The following is a 24822-nucleotide window of genomic DNA, read 5'->3' as shown; positions in this document are numbered from 1 at the left end:
CGTTTACTACAAATATTTTATGGCGACTGTAAGATCTAACTGCCTGTGGGACAGCAGCGAAAGACATTCATAAACTTTTATGTACTGTGCATGTCTTTTCCGCTCATATATCTCAATAGCTGTGAGCACAGCCAAAAATGGAGGCACTTCCTCACCCCCCTTGTTGATAAGAACAAATTGAGGGCATAAATAAATGGATCACGTTCCAAAACTTTGTGCCAACGCATAATACCGTATTTATGAGGAGGAGCGGTTGATCGCTCCATGTAACGCAACGTACAAGACCTCCTGGTCACATGAGTAAGTATCATGTGACCGTGTTCTGGAATATGGCGCGCACAGACAGTCCATTAGCGTGAGCACGAGCCACAATGCACACACAGCGCAGACACTTTGCTAGTACCGGGTGTAAGCACTTTGTATCTGCGCAGTAATGGATGTGGTAGTAATTATCAGACTTTTTTCCCAGGCAATACTCTGAATCACGGTGCAGATTTACAGAACAATTAGGTCATTAGTGATCGGGATGTTTTAATGACTTGCAGATGGATAAAACAAGCAGCAATTTGCTAAACGATAATAAAAATGATATGTGAAACGTATCTACACCGGCCCTCGTATGGAAGCGGAGGCCCTACTGGAAATCCTAGCTGCGTTCTGAAACAATATACAATACACGCCGGAGTTTCATCTTTGCATTGTCCTTTCCTCTAAAAGAACAGGATTCAGAAAAAAACACAATAAAAAAAATTATGTTTAAAAGGAGAGAGAACCCCCCCCCCCACCCACCCAAAAACAAAACAAAAGCATAAAAATGTGAATGCAAAATTAAAGGTACGGAAAGGATTTAGCCTCGAAGTACTGAACACGATGCACATTTTAAGGGGTCCTTAGACTTGTGGGAACATTGGAGCTTCAGAAGCTATAAACGGAAAACACGTATAGCAAACCTACAAATAAAGCTACACAAATAGATGATGTATTTGTAGTAAAACATATACACAAACATAATGCAGTGAAGCATAGGGTCAATGTGATTGATGAATCGATTACGGACATTAAAACTTGAGTTGTCGTTATGTTTTATAAGACTATGAAAATATAAGCTGATCTACATAATACAAGAAAAAAATCAAGAAAGATCAGATAAAAAATGTAAAGATGTATATAAAAATAACGCACCTCCTAAATAATAATCAGAAGTTACAATAAAGGTCCGCTGCCTCCTGACGAGCAGTTCTCTCTCTTTTCGGTCAGTTGCTCAGAGGATTTCCTATTTGGAGATTGTAATTGCACGGCCTGACCGGTTCTGAATAGTATGTGTCATTTATAGAAATATATTTTACTAAAAGAAAAAGAAAAGAAAAAAAAAAACTGCTCCCCCTTGTACGAGTTTGGTGTGAATATTTTGATGAACACACAGCAGTGACGGGTAATGATTATTATGATGACATTTCAGCAATAACTGCGATTATACGATCATATTGCCGTCACATTATTCACTGTGAAATCTCATCTATACCGTACATGGGCCAGAGTTCTTCTGCTTTGCTTTCTGGCTACGAAAGTGACAGAATTTGGGAAATGCAAATATGCGACGTATTATCCAACAGGCCTGCAAGAATTTTTTTTTTTATTATCGCACTAGAGTTAAATAAATATTCTTATAACTAATAATGTAAATTGAAGGGGTAAAAACTTCAAACTTGAAAAGTATAATCTTCTGATATATTTTAAGCACAGCTCTTAGAGAAGGTTTAACATAAAACAGAATGGAAAACCTGGGTATGAATCTGAATATAAAGAATTATCTATCACATTATACAATATATCCTAAATATTTTACACCTTATGGACCCTTCTAACTATCATATTACTTGTCAACAGATATGAGATATAATCCATCTCTATCTATCTATCTATCTCATAATCTATCTATCTATATATCTATCTATCTATCTATCTCATATCTATCTATCTCATATCTATCTCATATCTATCTATCTATCTATCTCATAATCTATCTATCTATCTCATAATCTATCTATCTATCTATCTATCTATCTATCTATCTATCTATCTATCTATCTATCTATCTATCTATCTCATAATCTATCTATCTATCTATCTATCTATCTATATATCTATCTATCTATCTATCTCATATCTATCTATCTATCTATCTCATAATCTATCTATCTATCTATCTACCTCATATCTATCTATCTATCTCATATCTATCTATCTATCTCATATCTATCTATCTCATATCTATCTATCTCATATCTATCTATCTATCTATCTATCTATCTCATATCTATCTATCTCATATCTATCTATCTCATATCTATCTATCTCATATCTATCTATCTATCTATCTATCTATCTATCTCATATCTATCTATCTATCTCATATCTATCTATCTATCTCATATCTATCTATCTCATATCTATCTATCTCATATCTATCTATCTCATATCTATCTATCTCATATCTATCTATCTCTCTATCTATCTCATATCTATCTAATATCTCTCTCTCTATCTATCTATCTCATATCTATCTATCTCATATCTATCTATCTCATATCTATCTCTCTATCTATCTCTCTATCTATCTATCTATCTATCTATCTATCTGTCTATCTATCTATCTCATATCTATCTAATATCTCTCTCTCTATCTATCTATCTCATATCTATCTATCTATCTCATATCTATCTATCTATCTCATATCTATCTATCTATCTATCTCTCTCATATCTATCTATCTCTCATATCTATCTATCTCATATCTATCTATCTATCTATCTATCTCTCTCATATCTATCTATCTCTCTCAGATAGATATGAGAGATAGATATGAGAGATAGATAGATATATCTCTCATATCTATCTATCTCATATCTATCGATCTATCGCATATCAATCTATCGCATATCGATCTATCGCATATCAATCTATCGCATATCGATCTATCGCATATCGATCTATCGCATATCAATCTATCGCATATCGATCTATCGCATATCAATCTATCGCATATCGATCTATCGCATATCGATCTATCGCATATCAATCTATCGCATATCGATCTATCGCATATCGATCTATCGCATATCGATCTATCGCATATCAATCTATCGCATATCGATCTATCGCATATCGATCTATCGCATATCATTCTTTTGCATATCTGTCTATCGATCTATTGCATATCTGTCACTTCAATGTAAATATAATGTTGTGGTCTAGAAATGAATAAGGAAATTAATTTATGTTCTGAAACGGATCAGGCAAAATATAATGAAGTAAAGTTACTCTTTATAAAACAATATTACATCATAGAGTTTTTTCATCATCGTGCATAGGGTTCAGTAACGGACAATATACCTTTATATAGTTGTGTTTGCCTTTACTAGTCTTCGCTGCAATATAACCCAACTCACTCAGGCAATAAAAGGTATCACTTGCACTGCAATTTTCTCCATGGGCTCATTAACTAATTAACTAACCATGGAGCAATTCCAGGAGAAATTTTAGCTGTCCAGGTAGCGTTTTAAAAGCGAGTTTAGGCCAAATTCGGAATCAGTCGCGTGTTGACAGGGATAAAGATTCACTATGACATCACTGGGAAACTCACTGAAAATACATTTAATGAAATGTAATTTATCCCAAGCACTAGCTAAAAAGTCAGAAAAGTATCACAATAGCAAGAACCAGAGTCTAAGTTTTACTGTAACTTCTGTGGTTTTTGTGGTTTTTACTTTTAGCCTTCGGGTTGCTCAAGTAGATTTAAAAGTAAATATTAGTTCTTTGTGATATGTTTTAATTGCCGAGGGCTATTTTATCTATGGAACAACATATAGGCAATAACCACTGATAGGCACTTTGTTCAAGTCACAAAAGTGGGCCAGCTGCAAATGCCAACAATTCGAGAAGACAAAAAAAAGGTCAACGTGGACCGTCACATCCCTTTCTGTATCCAAGCCTATGGAATTCCACGCCACAAAGAGGGAAAGCGACACAATGCAGGGTGTTCTGTGTTATCTACACACTCTCACAATTGTGTGCACTTGTCCTTGGTCTTTTACCACTATAAATTCTTTCCCAATTTCCCTATAACTCAACTGAGTGAACTGCAAGTTGTTCCTACTCACCCACACACTCGTTGGCCTCTCTCGCCGTCGCTCGCTGCCAAGGTCTGTCGTAGTGGAAAGGTTTGCAGCGGTCGCACTCGGGTCCAGCAGTGTTGTGCTTGCAGTCGCACACCAGGTTGTCATCTCGGTCCTTGACGCATCTCGAGGCGTGTCCATTGCATTTACACCGACCCCCAACTTGAAGGTCAGAAACGGCATAAAAGTAAGAGTCTCTGGCCAATTCTGAATCGTCTTCATTCTCATCTCCAAAAGTGTGAAGACGGCTGAACACCACCTTGATATCAGTGGCTGTCACCCAGTCTTGAAGGACTGGGGAATTATCAAAGTCATGTGCAGAGGGTCTACCATCCAAGGTGCTGAAGGCTATCAAGCCACCAGAGAGGGGGTGCATATCTGTATGAGAGTCCGTGCAGATAGCCTCTTGCTCATTCTGCTTAGTAATAATTGCTTTATTGGGTTTGTTGTACATTTTTCTGCATTGGGTTGAGTAGAACTGAAATGGTACCCAAGATTTCCCATAGTCCATAGACTTGAAGATAGCCATGGATTCCGGTCTTGGAGAACAGAACTGGAGACTCACATAAGTCACCTCAAACTTCTTCCCAAGAGACAGGGTTAGGGTGACATTCAGAGGATATTGAATAAAGTTCTCCGACTGCCAGCAGGTGAGGTTGTGGGGGTTGTTGAGATCAGTTAGAAAGGAGGGTGGATGAGCTTTTTTAGGGTCTGAAGCATTGCAAAAATGACAGTTCTTTAATCTATCCTCCCCTTTCTCCGTCACCACACAATACCTTGATGGGTTGTTCTTCCCGCAGGTGCTTGATACTTTGACTTCCTTCCCAAAAGCAGAGTTTACAAAGTCCGGAATACATCTCCGAGGGTTCCCGTTCTCATCGTAGCATGGATCAGGCTGTGATGGCTGGATGGAAAACATATTCATCCCATATCCTCCTCTACTTTCTTGAGCGGTACAGGACAAAGAAACTAGAACGAACAGCAAAAACTGCCCTCTCAGCATCATCTTCAAGTCAGCTTAACCCTGCCTTGACCACAGATCCTTCCACTGGCTTGTACTCCTGACAAAAATGAAGGCAAAAACAGAAAAAAAAAAAAATAATAATAATATAAAATATTTTAGTCACCTAGGAGTTACTAAAAACAGATGGTAAAAATAGCTGAAATAGACTAGCAACCAAAATCAAACAGAGATGACATCATTTAGCAGAAAGGTTCCAAAAGAAGAAGAAAAAAAAAAGGTACAAATTCAAAGACATCCTGCAAAACTTTTTATCTGCAAAAGCAAGTGATATAAAAAACGAGGGTAAATGACAACATAAAAATCCTGTGCAGTAAAAAAAAATAGTATAAAATAAAAATTACATAACACAATCTGGATATATATGTGAGCTTTAGAATGAGATGCAAATGTTACACCTTCTTTTGCTAAAGTGAAGGTTCTTACCTAGCATTCTGCAATTAAAGAGTAATTATAGAAAAAAAAATGCACTACCTTAGAATTAAATTAAGAGACGGTGCAAATTGGGGGTGAAAAAAGTTGAAAAACAAAAAGTTGCGCTAAATATATATATTAAAAAATAATAAGTGAGAGAGTGAAAGTTTGGTGGCCACTCAGGGCAGTCTGTGCAGCATGGGGTGGTTGAGCTTTGGAGACTGAGGATGGTGAGAAGAGTAAGCAATCTGCAGAGTGAATCCTCACATCCTTCTGCACAGATGAGAAGTTTTTGGTGACTGTCTTTCCCTGTCTTGCTATAGAAAGTGAATGAAGCTCTCAGACTGTTTGGCTTGAGGTCATCTCAAGGAATGACATTGCATTAGGGGGAATTACAACGACACCCACTGGTAGAAGAACATTGGGCAGGGGAGGCTGCAAGCAATTGATTCACATGCAGAAGAAGAAAAGGAGGGGAGAGGAGGTGAAAAAGAAGAGGGTGGGAGGCTGAAGGATAGAGGCAGGGAGCAGAGTAAAGGGAGGCTTGCCTTAGCCAAGGGAAAGTGTGAGACAGAAGGGGACAGGGAGAGCCTGCAGATAAGGTGAGCACCAAAAATAAGAGGTCAACTGCATTTTGCAAAGCACCCGAGAAGAAAGGTGAGGCTAAGGAGTGATGGGACAGATGGGAAAGGACAGTGTGTCTCAGGAGAAGTCACAGTACAATATCTGAGCAGTGTTTGCCATCAAATATAAATATTAAACCTAGGGAATGAAGATTTAACACTTTCTAGGAAAGAGTTAACTAGGATAAGTGGCATGCTGGATAGCCGGCAGGGAAGTACGCGGTCTTGAGAAGCTGTAGGCATTAGAACCTGTTGAGAAGAATGACTGGGATTGCAGGATGCAGGACTGTATGCGTCTTACCAGGAGCTGTAACTATTTTAGTAGAGGCCATAGGCATAAGAGGCTGTGTCTGGCTTGGTGGAGGCTCTTAGTGGAGGCTGGATAGCGAGAGGTGAGGTAGTTGCTTGTAGGGTTGAGACTGCCGGTCTTCATAGTGTCTGCAGCGTTCTGCCTGCTGTATACTGCTATAGGGTGAAGTTGTGCGTTTCCTACATGGATACGAGGAGGTGTCAATCATGACCAGGGCTGGAGGCATGGGGGCTGTTTCTTGCAATGAGACTGTCTGGCTAAAGGGAACTTAAGCAAAGTCTATCATGACAGTAATTGAAGTTATAAGAGGCGGTGTGCTGACAGGTGGTAAAAAAGGGTGCATGGCGTGAGAGATGTCCTGTTATGTCCTTACAGTGACTGATATAAGAATGTAGCTGTGCCCTGAGAGACCGCAGGAGACTGTGGAGATATATGTGTCACATTGTGTGTGCCTGCGAGAGAGAGGAAAAATGACTTTTTGGACACTCAAAAGACGTAAGGGAGACTGCTCAGAAGTGAGTGCCCATCCTGCGGACACTGCAGGGAGTAGAACGTGCCTATTCTGCAAGAGACGGGCAGATATCTCACCTGTATGGTGGAGCATGTACTCATACCAAGAGTCCACATGACAGTCACTTCTATGGAGAGTCTCTCCATTTACTGTATCACAACTGGAGAAACGCTGTGAGCAATGGATGTAACACTGGCTGTGTGAGGCCATTTACCACATATCACAACATTTACAGCAAAAACATTCACATGTGCAAATTCCCCATTAGTGAGACATTCTGAGATGGTATCAGGGCAGGGGGAGCGCATGACCCTTGGTGAATTGGATAAAAAGCAATTCCATAATAAACTCCTATTACCTGTGCAGCAGTAAAGAGCAGTCACTGGGAAACCAAATGCCCTGCAGTAGATTTCCCTGACTACATTAGCTGAATAGAGGACATGTTTATGGCCCCTCATGACAGCACCCATACCTTTCAGAGGATATAGATTCTGTACATGGTGTCTGTATTCTCATGATGAATACATTTCTGTCTCCGGGAGAGTCTGTGATGGTGGTTTATCCTAAACGAAGCTGTAAGAAGCAAGGTTGTCCATTGAGAGGTTGAAAATTGGGTTTCTAAGTTAAGAGGGCAAAAAAATGTGCCTATTAAAAGGAGAGGTCGAAATAGGAATGCGAGTTTAGGAAGCCTACCTAACCCTAGGAGAGAGAATATGGAGACTTCCTAACCCTAGGCTACAGCGTAGGTAGCCTGCTTATCTCTAGCAGAGGCTACAAGACGAGTGTCCATTATAGGAAGCATGCCTAGCCCTAGGCGACAGTAGAGAGCATGCCCTGTCCTAGGAGAGAGTCAATACTGCTTATCCCTAGAAGAAGCGTGTCCAAAAAGAAAAAAAAAAGTTGGGAGCTGGTCCATCCCCAATAGAGAGAGTAACAAGCCTGTCCATCCGTTAACCCTTTTTTATTTTATTTAGGAGAAACTAGAAGACCTGGGTTTATCAATAGAAAGCATTTACCAAGGTTTGGGTTTGGCAAAGAAAAAAATGCAAAGAATATAGTAAGAGTGTCAATAGTCTGCAGCTTATCTTCTTACATACCATACACATACAGATGTCAGTCCTGGGGGAGTCTTCCTCACTTACAGATATTTGTACTCACTCAGCTTGTCTACCTGGGGAACATAGACTTGCAAATTCCTGACATAATTGTGACCACTACTAACATGTTTCCAGATCTCGGAAGTCTCATCAGTGTGAGGTCTACATGGCAAAGCAGAAGACCCTTCATCTACTCTACCGTAAACGACATCAATGTGCAGCCGAAATACATTATTGTAGATATTTCGTTTTCCTTAGATTGATTTTCCAGGTAAAAATGTTTACATTTAGCTAAAAAAAAAAAAAAGAGTGTATATATATATATATATATTTATTTATGTTTAAAAGTACGGCCAGCTACACCTTAAAGCTTTTGGCAGCGCTGCTGATTGATTTTAACTCCTAAGTGACATGTGCAGTCCACACGTTGTATACAATTCAATGTACTCATTTGGACTGCAGCTCAATAGGTAAAATCAAACATTAGCGCTACAAGAAGTCTAGTTGTGGCCCCGGCCTTATATTCGTATAAAGTACAAAGGCTTAAAATATTTGACATATGTTGATATTTTTCAGATTTTAAAACCACGGACCAGGAGTGTCATATAAAAAAAGGAGTGGATTTTCATTTTCAGGTGTTCCCCTATTGGAAATCTCACCATGTAGATAGTTCTAGTACAGTTCATAAAATAATCTTACTTTGTATGTCATTTACATTTTTTAAGGTCTATTGATAATCTCAGTTGTACTAAAGGGAAATGACCCTCATACAGTAAAGATGAATGAACCCCCCCCCCCCCCCCCAATGGCCCTCAAAGGAGATCAAGGGCCAAACTCACCCAGTTAAGCAGCATCATTAATTAGGAAGTTCTTTTTAGCAGTGTAAGGCCGAATTCAGACGACCGTAGTATACGTCCTTGTGACCACCATTAATACAACAGCCTTCACACGGACGCAGGTATTTCAATGGGCCGTGTGAAGGGTCCGTTGAATAATAGAACATGTCCTATTTTGTCCTGTTTTCATGGCTGCCTCGATAGACCCAAGTCTATGGGGATCTGTGAGAACTGGACCCACACAGGGGCAAATCGGATGTGAAAATCAGCAGTTTTTCAACATCCGAGTTTCCCCACATTCATCTGAATTCAGCCTCAGGATGTGGGTCCCATGTAGCGGCATTTGGATGCGGCCGAATCCACGCTGATTTGCAGAGGCCACTTTTCCAGGTATTACCAACAAAATCATGCGACCATTCGCCGCATGTTGGCGTAGTTTCAGCAGCATGTGGACGCCACTACATGGGACCGGACCGCGGGGCAAGGCAATACCAACAGGTGATCACTTTTAGCGCTGCTTATTGGCTCATAGTAAGTATTAGTATATAGCATTAGATTCATTTTTGGTGGGTGAAATTACATTCATAGATGTTAGAAATGTCCCTATGTAAAGGAGGCGATCTTCAAGAGCCTGGTGATAAATTATAAAAAATCATATCACGATTCAGGTCGCAACTTTGTTATTTCTATTGTGAGGATTTATGTAAAATTGTCTATATGTATATATAGTGTGTGTGTGTATATATATATATATATATATATATATATATATACACATATTATCATTTCTTTATTGTATTACATTAGCTTTAATATTGATTATAATTTTTTTTAAATAAAAAGGCGTGTCTATGATTCAACATTTAACATCAGGGCCGTCTGCTTCTGAACGTGTGATGGACCCGGGGCTGTATTGGCCCACCAGTATACCACAGGATCCTTCATTGGGTCTAATATCAGGCACAATAATAGGCCCCAAAGGTCCAGCACAAGACAACCTCTTTTGGAGCCAATCACTTGCCGCTAGGGTCTATTTCTTATGGGATTAGTCAATAATGACCTCTTACACCTTCATCGATTATATATCCTGGGTGTGCAATAATTACAAGATTATAAGTAAAGGTGCTCATGTTCTGTATAGGTGGAGGGTGGGTATTCTGAATCATTTCCTTTGGTGGGCCTAAGGAACCCCAGTCCGGCACGGGAGGGAATTGTCAAACTTTTTGCATTAGTCTTTCTGGAAAACTTTGTCAGATGTGATTTATAAATCTAATTTGGTTTTTCATCTATGAGCTCAGACACTTCCATAACCACATAATCCTTCAAGAACAAAACCTCAGAAGCCAAAATCCCCTACCGTGATTATGTCTATTATGTGACCTTATAACAGATACATCGATGACGTCCTAGTTTGATCTGGACATTTATATGAGAACAGACTGATAATATTGAGGAAATAAAAAGGGGGGTATTATTTCCCTGCTAATGGGTGTCTGTAAAGGAAGCAAATAATGTAATGATAGCCTACAATCCTAATGAGGACATTAGTTATCAATCTGCCCTGTCAGTCAAACCCAACCCAAAAGTGAAAGCGATGGAAAGTCAATGGATAAAAAATATAAAATATCTTCCAGGATATTTGCCGTTGCTAGGTCTACCATTGAGGGAAACATGGATCCAACAAGTTGGAATTTTCTTGTCCCAAGAGATAAGCGGCGCCAGGTGTCTAGTAAACCCTCTCTGGCACTATTAAATGTGCATGCAAAGGAGGGAATCAGGACTGATCTGGCCGTATAAAATGGCGGCCAATAGCTATCCTATGTCTAGTATTATAACTATGAATACAGTCACTGATTGGTTAATAGGGCTGCCATAATGTGATGAAACCTACTAACTTTACACACCAGCAGATGCTTATCACTATTGTTTGTAACTATGGCTAGTTAGATCATTTGGTTACCCCCTGCCACTGGAATGAAGAAAAGTTACAGGCAAAGACGCAAAAATATGAGATAACATAAAAACTACAGCAGCAAACAGGTGTCAAGAACAAAACACAACAGTATAATGATATTATTTAGTAATGGTCTCAGGATCAGAACCCAATGACACACTCACAATTAGGGTACACGGTGACGATATGCGCTACAGGACAATGACACGCTGACGATTGGGGTGCAGGATAATGACACGCTGACGATTGGGGGACAGGACACGCTGACGATTGGGGTGCAGGATAATGACACGCTGACGATTGGGGGGACGGGACACGCTGACGATAGGGGGGACAGGACACGCTGACGATTGGGGGGACAGGACACGCTGACGAATGGGGTGCAGGATAATGACACGCTGTTGATTGGGGGGACAAGACAAGCTGACGATTGGGGGGACAGGACACGCTGATTGGGGGTAAAGGACGCGCTGACGATTGGGGGGACAGGACAAGGACACTTGGGACCGGACAAGGACACTTGGGGGGGGGGGGACGGGACAGGACAAGGACACTTGTGGTCCTTGTGCATAGAACAATATTGAGATGTGGATATGTGCATTAGCCTGACAAGTTTCTTCTCTTGTATTTTTTTTCTGTATTCTTGTCAGCACACGAGAGGTTAACATGGTTGAATTGAGGCGTAAACAGAAAGTGTTGCCGGATTAAAGTTTTTCTTTTATTTTTGTCACCCAGTCAGTTTCTTTGTGCCGTCCCCTATCCAGGAGAAGATTGATCGGAGACCTTTCAAAACACCTTTACAAATCCTTGTCTTATCAGCGGATCTGGGAAGACTTTGAAATCCTTAGCACACATGCAGGCAAAGAAAACAGCGCCTGGGGACAAGAGGGGAGGGAAAAAATGAAAAGTTCTGCGGCACTCACCACCCAAACACCTTTTTGAACCCATTTTCTCACCCCTTCTCCCTTTCACTTAACTGCAAGAGGCCGATATCCCCTCATTAACAGGTCAGTCCTATTTTTACATACAATCTGTCCGTCAGCAGACTACAATCAGCACTAAAGGAGGAGAACAAACAAGCACTGGATCAAGCAGAATCATTTGGAAATGGGGGTCTATGTTCATTTGCCCCCACTCCTTTCTGTGCGGCTGCCCCTGCCGAATTCCTTAACACTGAGCTGTGAAAAAAAAAAAAAAATCCTTTAGCTGTTGCAAATCGAATTAGTGCCTGATTAATCTGCTCCCAGCTCTGGTAAACCAGTGGGGTGTCTTTGGCAAGCGCAGGGTCCGTCCCCCTCCTCTCCCCGCAGCACTAATTCCCCCTCTCCACTTAGCAGGATGCCCTATTCACACAGACCGTTCACTGCGGGATGAATTTGTTAAAACCGCTGCTGCGAAACAGCCTATAAAACCCTTTAATGATCTGGAAACCCTCTTGCCTGTGGTCGTGTTGTGTGTGTGTGTCTTGGGGGGAGAGGGGGTCATTATGCGTCCAAATGAAGCCATTTTTTTTACAGTGATGTAACAATGTTACACATAATTGCTAAATATACTGTGAAATAGTTTCTGTATTGAGATACAAGTCACGGGCAGAGACCTCCATGGGGTAGATAAAAAAGTGCCGCAGACCAGTGACCGACAGCACCCCAAACACACTCTAACCTCCCCCAGCGTGCACCTTCCCTCCTATCTAAGGGGGCTGCTTTTAGGTCTGGAATTGGGTGCAATGTATTGCTATAGCTCTGCTATCTCCCCCGTACATTTTGTGTATTCTGTATAGGGCTCCAGAAGTAAAACAAGGGGCACAGACATTTGTGTAGCTGCTAAATTGGTGCAGAATTACAAGCCCTCAACCAATGCCAAATTTGACTTCCGGTCGAAGTAACCACCATTGAGTACATGTACAGAAATGGCTTCCTGCTTTATAAGAGACTGCCTTGTCCATGCCACACAGACCTGTCACGGGTCACTCCATTTCAGGAAGCCTGCACATAAAATGATCCAACTGTAAGGTACAGTTTTGGGAAAAAGAAAAATGAACCAAATTCCCTATCTGTGTACTTTGTCGGAAACTTTGTGTAGCAAATAGAAAGAGGCTGTAACATTAGAAGGGGCCCAAAAGTTGATGAACGAGGTCAGTTTGGGGGCCGGGGATTACTTTATCTTCGTACACACAAGTTTCACAGCATCTCTTGAACTTTGAATGAATTTGGCCTTTCTTAAGAGAACAGAGAATTGCATTTTCCAGGGGGACATCGAGTCTTATCTTCAAATGACAACCTGGCTGACGAGTGAACACGTTCCCATCCCTTCCCCTAACGGAGCTTCTGCTCAAAGTGTCCCTTATATAAAGGATTAGTGCAAGCATGGAGTCCGGCCTGAACGCTGGATCGCTCTGCCCTTCTTATCTCTGCGATATATATTGGATGGGGTGTCAGACTCGTCATGTCAAAAACCTGGTTGTTATAAGGTGAAGAGATGCCGACGGCTCCATTATCGTCCACTACATAACGCAGTCTTAGTTTGTAAAATAAAGAATAAAAAACAACAAATATTCAAGAAATTATTATCAGTTTTTTTACAATCTCTTCCATGTAAGCTTGGCCTAGTTATTCGCTGTTTATATGGGAAGTTTTTCATACAGATTTAGTAGAGCAACAGAAATACTAACAGATTAATTTAAAAAAAAAACGCCCCCAATTCAGGACCCTCACCTAATACCCAGAGCTAACCGTGACTATAAAGAGTGTCTCTTGGTCAAGGGGACCCAACACATCCAGGCAGCTTATTGGTTTATATAAGAACTGTGTAATGCTTCATTTGCCCTGTGGTGGCGCTGCAGGGGAGTTGGACACTTGCTGCTGGCTTCTCCTAAGGATTACACATCTGGGGGTTGCAGCAGCGGGACATATCTCTTTTGTTGAGATTTACCGCATTGCATTTTAGTTCTGACCGTTGCTCCTTAGAAACAGGTTCCCAAGTGTCCCTTTCCTACATTTAAAGGGGTCGTCCCAGATTTAGATACATTACAGAAAACACCCCATCAGGGGGTCCCTGCAATCTAACTCCTACCGGTCAGTAATGGAATAACCCTTTAAACTGACCATGGAAGTAACACTATAGTAAAACTATATTGCCCAAAAATCTTTAGATCATACAAATATTGACACATACATTAATCAAATTTTAGAACATTGGCTCAAAAGAAGACAAAAACTATATGAACCAATGGTCAGCTTCACAGACTACGGTCATCATCTAATCTACAAAGCTTCCGCTATAGACAGTCCATCAGAGACCGCAAACACAACAGTGACACCTACAGGCAGCGAGGAAGTAGTTCCTAAGAGTCTTAGTGGGACTGTTTACCCATGTCGACTTATCTCACCACAACAACCCCTGTCAATATGCCCTATAACGGGACCCCTCTATATTTGCCAAACCAGAGAGCCACTCTGGTGCACCCAGCGCAGCCATGCATTACATGGCCAAACGGTCATTTGAGTAGCCGGCATGTAACACTACATTAGACCCTATTGTCCTGTACCCCAAGCGTGTCATTATCCTGCACCCAAACTGTTAGCGTGTCATTATCCTGTACCCCAAGTGTCAGTGTATCATTATCCTGTACCCCAAGTGCCAGTGTATCATCCTGTACCCCAAGCGTCAGCGTGTCATTATCCTGTACCCCAAGTGTCAGTGTATAATTATACTGTACCCCAAGTGTCAGTGTATCGTTATCCTATACCCCAAAAGCCAGTGTATCATTATCCTGTACCCCAAGCATCAGCGTGTCATTATCCTGTACCCCAAGTGTCAGTGTCACATTATCCTGCACCACAAGTGTCAGCGTGTCATTATCCTATACCCCAAGTGCCAGTGTATCATTATCCTGTACCCCAAGTGTCATTATCCTGTACCCCAAGTGTCAGTGTATCATTATTCTGTACCCCAAGTGTCAGTATAGCATTATCCTGCACCCCAAGTGTCAGTGTGTCATTATCCTGTGCCCCAAGTGTCAGTGAAATTATCTTGTACCCCAAGTGTCAGTGTCCTTATCCTGTACCCCAAGTGTCAGTGTATCATTATCCTGTACCCCAAGTGTCAGTGTATCATTATCCTGTACCCCAAGTGTCAGTGTATCATTATCCTGTACCCCAAGTGTCAGTGTATCATTATCCTGTACCCCAAGTGTCAGTGTATCATTATTCTGTACCCCAAGTGTCAGTATAGCATTATCCTGCACCCCACGTGTCAGTGTGTCATTATCCTTAACCCCAAGTGTCAGTGTATCATTATCCTGTACCCCAAGTTTCAGTGTGTCATTATCCTGTCCCCCAATGATAGTGTATCATTATCCTGTACCCCAAGTTTCAGTGTGTCATTATCCTGTACCCCAAGTGTTAGTGTCATTATCCTGTACCCCAAGTGTCATTGCATCATTATCCTGTACCCCAAGTGTCATTGCATCATTATCCTATCCCCAAGTGTCAGTGTATCATTATGCTGTATCCCAAGTGTCAGTGTATAATTATCCTGTACTCCAAGTGTCATTATCCTTTATCCCAAGTGCCAGTGTAGAATTATCCTGTACCCCAAGTGCCAGTGTATAATTATCCTGTACCCAAAGTGCCAGTGTATCATTATCCTGTACCCCAGGTGGCAGTGTATCATTATCCTGTACCCCAAGTGTCAGTGTATCATTATCCCGTACCCAAGTGTCGTTATCCTGTACCCCAAGTGTCAGTGTATCATTATCCTGTATCCCAAGTGTCATTATCCTGTACTCCAAGTTTCCGTGTATCATTATCCTGTACTCCAAGTGTCATTGTCCTGTACCAAGTGTCAGTGTATCATTATCCTGTCCCCCAAGTGCCAGTGTATAATTATCCTGTACCCCAAGTGCCAGTGTATCATTATCCTGTACCCCAAGTGCCAGTGTACCATTATCCTTTATCCCAAGTGTCAGTGTATCATTATCCTGTATCCCAAGTGTCAGTGTCATTATCCTTTATCCCAAGTATCAGTGTATCATTATCCTGTACCTCAAGTGTCAGTGTATCATTTTCCTGTACCCCAAGTGCCAGTGTATAATTATCCTGTACCCAAAGTGCCAGTGTATCATTATCCTGTACCCCAGGTGGCAGTGTATCATTATCCTGTACCCCAAGTGTCAGTGTATCATTATCCCGTACCCAAGTGTCGTTATCCTGTACCCCAAGTGTCAGTGTATCATTATCATGTACCCCAAGTGCCAGTGTGTCATTATCCTGTCCCCCAAGTGTCAGTATATCATTATCCCGTACCCCAAGTGTCAGTGTATCATTATCCTGTATCCCAAGTGTCATTATCCTGTACTCCAAGTTTCCGTGTATCATTATCCTGTACTCCAAGTGTCATTGTCCTGTACCAAGTGTCAGTGTATCATTATCCTGTCCCCCAAGTGCCAGTGTATAATTATCCTGTACCCCAAGTGCCAGTGTATCATTATCCTGTACCCCAAGTGTCAGTGACACTCCATGTCTAAAAATGACATCCGGCACAGATAACGAGTGATCGCCAGGAATCGATGCTCGGCGCAGTCTTATTTCCCAGAATACTATTTTCCCTTACAGGTTTGTTTTTCAGAAGACGTTGTCACAAGTGTCCGGCGCATATTCCTGCAGGCTTAAGATAAAAGAATCTAAATATATTCAAATAGTAGCTCTGGCTTATTAGTCCCAGCGTAGCACGGCGCTTAGTCATGAGAGGGCGGCCGGGAAAGGGTTACTCCGCATGGGGTCACCGCCACAGCCCGCTCTTTGTCTCTTTAGACGTCAGGCACTACAATTTTAATTAATTGCCTTGCCTCTGAATCAGCAACATGAAGAGTGGGCAGCCTCCTGTTCTGCACATTACTATACCGCTGGGAGGCGGAGGAGGCTCGGCCAGGCCCTCCTCCCATTTATATCCAGGCCTGTTACTGAAACAAATGCCTCATTGGGGGGCTTCTAATCTGTATTTTACACTTTCTTTTCCTAATTAGTCCTTCTTGTAATAAGGAGGCCACAAAAGAAACCGGCTTTGGCTCAGATCCCCGAGAAGGAACAGAAGACGCAATAGAGTTCATGAAATGCCTCCAGATATGTCATTAAATGTTCCTAATTAATTGGTCTCGTTAATTCACGTCCCTTTTTTTTTTTTTTTTAAAGGACTATGTGAAAGATTAAATGTAGAATACATCTAAATATGGGAGGGACTTTCTAACTTAAATATTTTACAATAATTTTAAGTCCAGGGGTCAACTTTTTTCATATTTTTTTGGAAACATGGATGATAACCAATATGGCCGCCATGACAACTGCCACAGGTGTTGATCGTAAACTTTTCCACACTCTGGAATGACAAATCTGCGTAACGAAGCAGATTTGACTGCAGTTTAGCTCCATTATTCCAGCTCGAATTCTACCTCCTGTCTGCTGCTCTAGCTTTCCCCCATGCTTTACACTGCAGGTCGGTTTTATCATGGCACATCTATGATAATTAGTGACTGTCGCTAAACGACATTATCTATTACAGTCTTACTAAAAGCCCTATTATATGAGCCAATGAGCGTTCATCGGCTGATCTCTTTTATGCAGAATTACAAATCATCGTTGTCGGCGGCACATCGCCATTTGTAATCGGAGATGTGCTGCCGACATGATGAAAATGTATTAGAGCGCGATCGGAGTAATGATTGCTCTTTCCTATATATATATATGCAATTATTGCTCTGTGTGAAAGGAGCAAACGAGCGACGATCAACGAGCTTTCTCTTTGATCTGCGCTCGTTTACATCTCATATGCCAAGCCGTGTAATAGGACCCTAAGGAGAATCCTGGAAATATCGCAGTAAATCACTTTATTTGGCCAAACAAACATTCATCCGCTAATCTTACTGCTTCAGACACCATTTCAAGAGTCTACAAACGTTTTGGTGTAAAATCTTCGATATTATAACTCTAACTGGCCGTTACGGTCTTCATACAATAATTTGCGCTCTTTTGTCACCACACACAAGCTGCTGCTGACAAGTGTATTATCACCGGGGATAACTGATAAAGGATTTACATATAAACACAGATTAGTATCTTGGCATGTGTTATGTTGTACAGCGATCACCTCACACTCTCTACTGATATCAGACACCGCGGTGAGGATAGAGAAATAGAACTGACAGCAGCGACATCTGCTGGTCACTTGCGATTATTACACATGAAATGAAATAAAGAGGCACAAGGAGATAGTGGCACAATATCCATCAAGTCAACCCCTCATTCACAATCATATATGAAGCAGAGGTAATACTAATATATATATATATATATATATATATATATATATACATGGGTCATCTGCCAATTAACACTAAGAGATACAGGATCTTGAGATTGCAGGCTTTTAAGGGCAGCATTTGTATAAATGGGTTGCCTCCAGGTATCCCTATATACGTAATGACGGCCGGATTGATCCTGTACAATGTACAATTGAATCATTGATGTGGTCATTGACCGGACTGGAATTACTCTTTAAAAGGATATGTCCACATATGAGCAATTTTACAATTTACAGTTAGAATAAACCTACATACAAAAGTTGAGTGACTGTATATACACATTACATTATTTATCCTGTACTGATCCTGAGTTACATCCCGTTTTATACGCCAGAGCTGCACTCACTATTCTGCAGGTGGAGTCACTGGGTACATACATTACATTACTTATCCTGTACTGATCCTGAGTTACATCCTGTATTATACTGCAGAGCACTCACTATTCTGCTGGCCTGTATTATATGTATTGTACTCACTATTCTGCAGACTTCAGAGCTGAAATCTCCCATCATTCCCTGCTGGATCAGTGCCTTCACAAAGCTTGCTCTCGTGATGTAAAGCTTGGGATGTGTCACCTCTATACTAGCCACTGTACACTTATTTGATGAAGCAGCTAGGCTGCTGCATATCCCAGCTAAAAATATATTGGAACATTTTTAATGTTACACTTGTGACTTTCCTGTACGATGGGCAATATATTTATTTTTTACTGTTTGCAGAAGATACAAAGTGAAGCTTCCACCCAAAACCTATAGTTATCCATATATTAGTGTAACGTCTATGGCCGCGGACCGTCGTCCTGACTTACCCTCTCACGGCAGCGGCCATGGATGAGTGAGTACCTGGCGGCGAGATGCTCCTGAGAGACGCCGGCACTCACTTCCTGGTCCGCACACTGTCTCCCGCAGGGCGTGCGCACCCGCACGGTCTTAAATGGCCAGTGCGCGCACAGTTGCAGAATATCTGCAATTAGCCCAGTATGCTGCTGGACTATAAAAGGGGCTCCGCCCTCTTGATCCTTGCCTGAGCGTTGTGTTTCCTGAAGTTTGTCATTGCAAATGGTCTCCTGGTGTTTTCCAGTTCCCAGTGTTATCCGTTCATGCTGCCTGTACCCTATATCCCGTGCTACCATGCCCTTGTGCATTCAAGAGTGGAAGTCGTGTTGTGCCCTCCGCTGCATCTATTGTGTCGCACCCCGCCGGGTGTTCGTCTACTGTTGGAACCTCATCTTAGCCTGAATCCACCGCTACTGTCCACATTTGCCTCACGTACCCTTTCTGAACTATAGACATTGCATTCTCATCCCTCTGGCCACCCGGATTGATATAAGGATCCGAGAACGGCTCCAAGAAGCTCGTCGGGAGAGAGGTCTCCCTAGTCCAGTCCCGACTTTGCAGCAACCCCTGCTGTCCTCAGATGCCGACCATCCTAAGGAGTCTGTGTGGATGGACCAGTTTAAGCTATCTACACAAGAGAGACAACGCAGACGCACCTCGGGACTCTGTCTATATTGCGGTCTCGGTGGCCATCTTGTGCGTCTGTGTCCCCAAAAGCCCCAAAGCCTAGTGTTGGTAGGAGACAACCTTGGATAAAGAAGGTCATTCATCTAAATTGTTCATTCTCGGGACCATAATATCCGGTGAAAAAACGCATCGGGTCTCTGCGTATCTGGACTCTGGCTCTGCAGCCAATTTTATACGCAAGGACCTTGTGGATCTGCTTCACTTACCTACTACCCTTCTGGAGAAGCCGTTGATCGCTGCCTCAGTAGATAGACCCAATGTTTGTAACCAAACCGCTGTGGCTTCAAGTGGGAGTTTTTCATTCGGAGCTCATCTCCCTGTTTGTTCTACCCAAAGCCGTCAACCCAGTGCTGCTGGGTTTGCCTTGGCTCCGTCTACACACCCCAGTCCTGGATTGGAACTCTGGAGAGGTTCTCCAATGGGGTCCCAAGTGCCTCAACCGCTGTCTTTGCCATATCCATCCGCCTCAGCCTCCTCCGCATCAGTCATTGGCAGGGTTGCCCTCTTGGTACTCTCAGTTCTCGGATGTCTTAGACAAGAAGGAGGCAGAGACGTTGCCACCACATAGAGCGTATGATTGTCCTATTGACTTGGTTCCTGATTCGTCCCCTCCTCGCAGTAGAGTATACCCTCTCCCCTTGCCTCAAACCCAGTCAATGTCTGCCTATATTAAGGAGAATCTCGAGTGGAGCTTCATACATAAGCTCCACTCGGGCCGGGTTTTTCTTTGTGAAAAAGAAAGACTGATCCCTCAGACCCTGCATTGACTACCGGTGTCTCAACCAGATCACGGAAAAGAACAGATACCCATTGCCTTTAATCTCTGAACTGTTTGATCGCATACGAGGGGCAATTTTTTTTTTCAAGCTAGACCTGCGGGGGGCCTACAATCTAATCCGGATTCGTCAGGGTGACGAGTGGAAGACTGCATTTAATACACGTGATGGGAATTATGAATACCTGTTTATGCCCAACAGCCTCTGTAACGCCCCCGCGGTCTTTCAAGAATTCGTCAATGGCATTTTCCGTGATCTCCTATATGTCTGTGTTGTGGTGTATGTTGATGACATTTGGATTTTTCCCCAGATCCAGAAACCCATCAGTCATGTCCGCCAAGTTTTGCTTTGATTAAGGGAGAATCATCTTTATGCCAAGCTGGAGAAGTGCGTGTTCGAGAGAAAGTCTCCACCCTTCCTGGGCTACATCATCTCCAATCAGGGCCTCAAAATGGATCCCGAGAAGATAAAAGCTGTCTTGGAATGGCCTTAAGGGCCATACAGCGCTTTCTGGGATTCGCCAACTTCTACCGGCTGTTCATTCCCAACTTCTCACTGACAGCCCCCATCTCGACCCTCACCAAAAAGAGCATGAATGCCAAGCTGTGGACTCCAGAAGCAGAAGCCGCATTCAAGAGCTTAAAGAAGGCCTTCCCGTCAGCCTCTTTCCTTCATCATCCCGATGTGTCCCTACAGTTTTCGTTGGAGGTGGACACCTCCTCTTTTGGTTCTGGCGTACTTCTGTTCCAGAGAGGTTCCAAAGGCAAGACTGTGGTATGTCGTTACGGCTCTAAGCTTTTTTCTCCCACAGAGCCCAACTACTCAATTGGGGATCGGGAGTTACTGGCCATCAAGCTGGCTCTGCAGGAGTGGAGACATCTACTAGAAGGCGCAGCTCATTCAATCCTGGTCTTCATGGACCCCAAGAACCTCACCTATCTCCAGACAGCCCAACGGCTGAACCCTCATCAGGCCAGGTGGTTGCTGTTCTTCGCCCGGTTCCAGTTCGAGCTCCACTACTGTCAAGAATGTGAGGGCCGATGACTTATCTAGGTTGTTTGAGACAGAGTGTCCACAGAATATTACTGCATCGTCTCTGATAACCCTCTGCAAGTTGTAGACATTCCTCCGGGAAGGACCTTTGTACGTCTGGCAGACAGAGGAAAAATCCTTCACTGGGGACACAGTTCCAAGCAGGCAGGTCACGTGGGTGCCCGTAAGACCCGAGACCTAATTGCCCGTCAGTTCTGGTGGCCCACGCTGCCCAAAGACGTCATGGACTTGGTCTCCTCCTGTACGGTGTGTGCAGCAAATAAAGTTGCCCACTCCAGACCAGCTGGCCTGCTCCAACCACTGCCTGTGCCTGATGCCCCCTGGCGACATATTGCAATTGACTTTGTCACAGATCTGCCTCTCTCTGCTGGATGCAGTGTGGTCTGGGTGGTGGTGGATCGATTTTCCAAGATGGCTCACTTTGTTCCACTGACTGGTCTGCCTTCTGCTCCCTGACTGGCCGACCTCTTCGTCCAACACATCTTCCGTCTGCACGGCTTGCCTCTACATATTGTCTCAGATCGAGGGGTCCAGTTCACCTCAAAGTTCTGCGGTTTCCTCGGTGTAAAGTTGTACTTCTCCTCGGCCTACCATCCCCAGTCCAATGGTCAAGTCGAGAGGGTCAATCAGATTATGGAGTACTATCTGTGGCACGTTATCTCCAGGCAGCATGATGACTGGGTGCAGCTGCTTCCTTGGGCTGAGTTCTCTTATAACAACCATACTAGTGAGTCCACCACCTCCAGCCCGTTCTTCATTGTCTAAGGCCAACATCCACGAATACCTCTTCCTGTTTCCACTATGTCCCAGGTGCCTGCAGCTGACTCTACCTTCAGGGACTTTCTGCAGATATGGCAGCGGACCCGTTTCTTCTATTCTGCTGGTGGTCGACCGCATGAAGAAAAAGGCAGACACTAGAAGACGAGAACCTCCCCAGTTTCTTCCGGGTACTAAGGTATGGCTGTCTTCCAAGAATATCCGGCTGAGGGTGCCATCTTGCAAGTTTGCCCCCCAGTTTCCTCGGACCCTTCGAGATTCTTCTGCAAATAAATCCTGTCTCTTACAAGCTTCGGCTGCCTCCCACCCTCAAGATTCCAAACTCCTTCCTTGTCTCCCTGCTGAAGCTTGTGGTCCTGAACCGCTACTCCAGGACTCCTAGTTCCGCAGTGGCTCCTGGCGGTTCTTCAGGGACTTTCGAGGTGAGGGAGATCCTGGCCACCAAGAAAGTAGGAGGAAGGATGTTTTATTTGGTGGATTGGAGGGGATTTGGTCCAGAGGAGATGTCTTGGGAGCCAGAGAACATCGATGCTCCTGCCCTCGTGAAGTTTCTCTCCCGCTCTGACCCCAAGAAGAGGGGGCGTAAGAGGGGGGATACTGTAACGTCTATGGCCGCGGCCAGCTGTTCAAACTTACACTCTGACGGCCGCGGCCATGGACGAGTGAGTTCCCGGCGGCATCTCCCTCCTGAGAGACGCCGGAACTCACTTCCTGGTCTGGACACTGTCTCCCGCAGGTCGCACACCCGTGCGTGCACGGCCTTGAATGGCCATTGCGTACACAGTTGCAGAATATCTGCAATTAGCCCAGTATACTGCTGGACTATAAAAGGGGCTCCGCCCTCTTGATCCTTGCCTGAAGTTTGTCATTGCAAATGGTCTCCTAGTTCCTGCTGCCTGCACCCTGTATACCGTGCCATTGTGCATTCAAAATTGGAAGTCGTGTTGTGCCCTCCGCTGCATCTATTATTGTGTCTCACCCTGTCGGTTGTTCGTCTACAGTTGGAGCCTCATCTTAGCCTGAATCCACCGCTACTGTCTACATTGCCTCAGGTACCCTTTCTGAACTATAGATATTGCATTGTACCTGTTTGGCCGGCTGCCATCCCACTACGCGGTACGGCCCAGTGGGTCCACACCCCACGCCGTGACAATTAGTAGATCATGTGGTCATTATGATCATTGTACTGTTTTAATGTGGTAGTAAAATGTTACCTGATGTTTAATTATGTGGTAATTTTTAGGTTTTGGATGGTCCCTGCTGCCTTCAGTCCATTCTATCAATAAGGCCACACATGGCAAGTTAACCCTTATGTAAAGCTAATCTGGAGTTACGAATCCTACGTAATAAAGTGCCCATATAATACTGCTGTACAGTGGACTGTATGGCAATGTATAACTGTATTCTTTGCAGATATTACAGTGCCCACATAATACAATTTTGGGACCAACAATATCAGCGTCTATACAATAGTACAATATCACCTTGTAATAGCACCAACTACAGTGCCCGTATTTTCCACTGATTTGCACCAAAATCAACACTGTTTCTTTCCTGGCCATGTCTGTACGTATCCTTATAGTGACAGTCCTGACCGTAAGTTATTAACCGAACATGGAATTTAGCGCCAATTATTTAAGGAAAAAAAATAAGATTAGTTTTTATTAAAGTTTTCTATACATTTCGTTTATGTTCTACATTCCGTGTGGTCGTCTTAGTGTTTTATGACTAAATACAAGTTAACCTTTCCCTTTTTACGTTCCTTTAATCTATTTTTTAGCCAGTGCGGGGCAATTCTCCAACATGTCTCTGTTTCCCTCTTCAGTCCTTTAATATTCAGTTGGAATTAGATGGAAAACCAAGCGATTTGACCTTTGTTCTGCACCGATTTCCATACTGAAAAGGCCTTAATGATTTTAATATTGATTTGACAAAAGCAAGCAGACAACTTTGTCTTGGGGTAACAATGTTGTCTGAATGGCTGGTGCGTAGAATGCGTGAATGTCACTTTCGGTTGATTTGGGGATGGTTTGCCTGTTGTATTCCCGTTTCTGTAGACGGGGAGTAATTTTCACATCATGTCCCTTCCTTCACGGCCCAAGATCAACCAGGGTGACCTCTTTGGCGGAGGAGCAATGGGGGAGTGGGAGTAAGTCTATCTCCTATACAACCCCAAAAATTAAAAGGAACATGCTAGTGTCTGTATGCGTGTGTGTATATAGAACAGAAGAAAAAGTTAAACAAATACAACAGATGGCCTCCGCTGACTTTGGCCAATTAAAAACACACATTAAAAATACTTCTTGGTCCCGTACGACTTTTAGCCGGCGCAAAGATATTTGGATTTTAATTAAGTTTGTAATGAAACCTTTCTTGCTATATTTAATTAATTGT

At 43.0% G+C, this 24822-nt stretch overlaps 1 protein-coding gene and 1 long non-coding RNA gene across 7 annotated transcripts in view; one reads left to right on the top strand and one right to left on the bottom strand.

The window, feature by feature from the left end:
* Positions 1-24822, bottom strand: part of NTN1 (netrin 1) — a 250838-nt gene that overhangs the window by 64865 nt on the left and 161151 nt on the right. For 4 of the 6 annotated variants that reach the window (XM_075846787.1, XM_075846782.1, XM_075846784.1 and 1 more), the window contains one exon: positions 4162-5237. In XM_075846787.1, coding sequence (XP_075702902.1) covers positions 4162-5182 — 1021 coding nt within the window. In that variant the 5' untranslated portion in view covers positions 5183-5237. Of the gene's footprint in view, positions 1-4161; positions 5238-5623; positions 5971-24822 lie in introns of those variants that run through there. The other 2 variants (XM_075846785.1, XM_075846786.1) reach the window with 2 other exon arrangements.
* LOC142665678 (uncharacterized) lies at positions 8174-13505 on the top strand. The gene is made up of 2 exons (XR_012851539.1): positions 8174-8423; positions 11678-13505. It is a non-coding gene; the product is annotated as an uncharacterized LOC142665678 (long non-coding RNA).

This window comes from Rhinoderma darwinii, chromosome 13 (genome assembly GCF_050947455.1).
Source record: "Rhinoderma darwinii isolate aRhiDar2 chromosome 13, aRhiDar2.hap1, whole genome shotgun sequence".
Taxonomy (NCBI): domain Eukaryota; kingdom Metazoa; phylum Chordata; class Amphibia; order Anura; family Rhinodermatidae; genus Rhinoderma; species Rhinoderma darwinii.
Note: the sequence above shows the minus strand (reverse complement) of the source record. Positions and strands in the feature narration are given on the sequence as shown.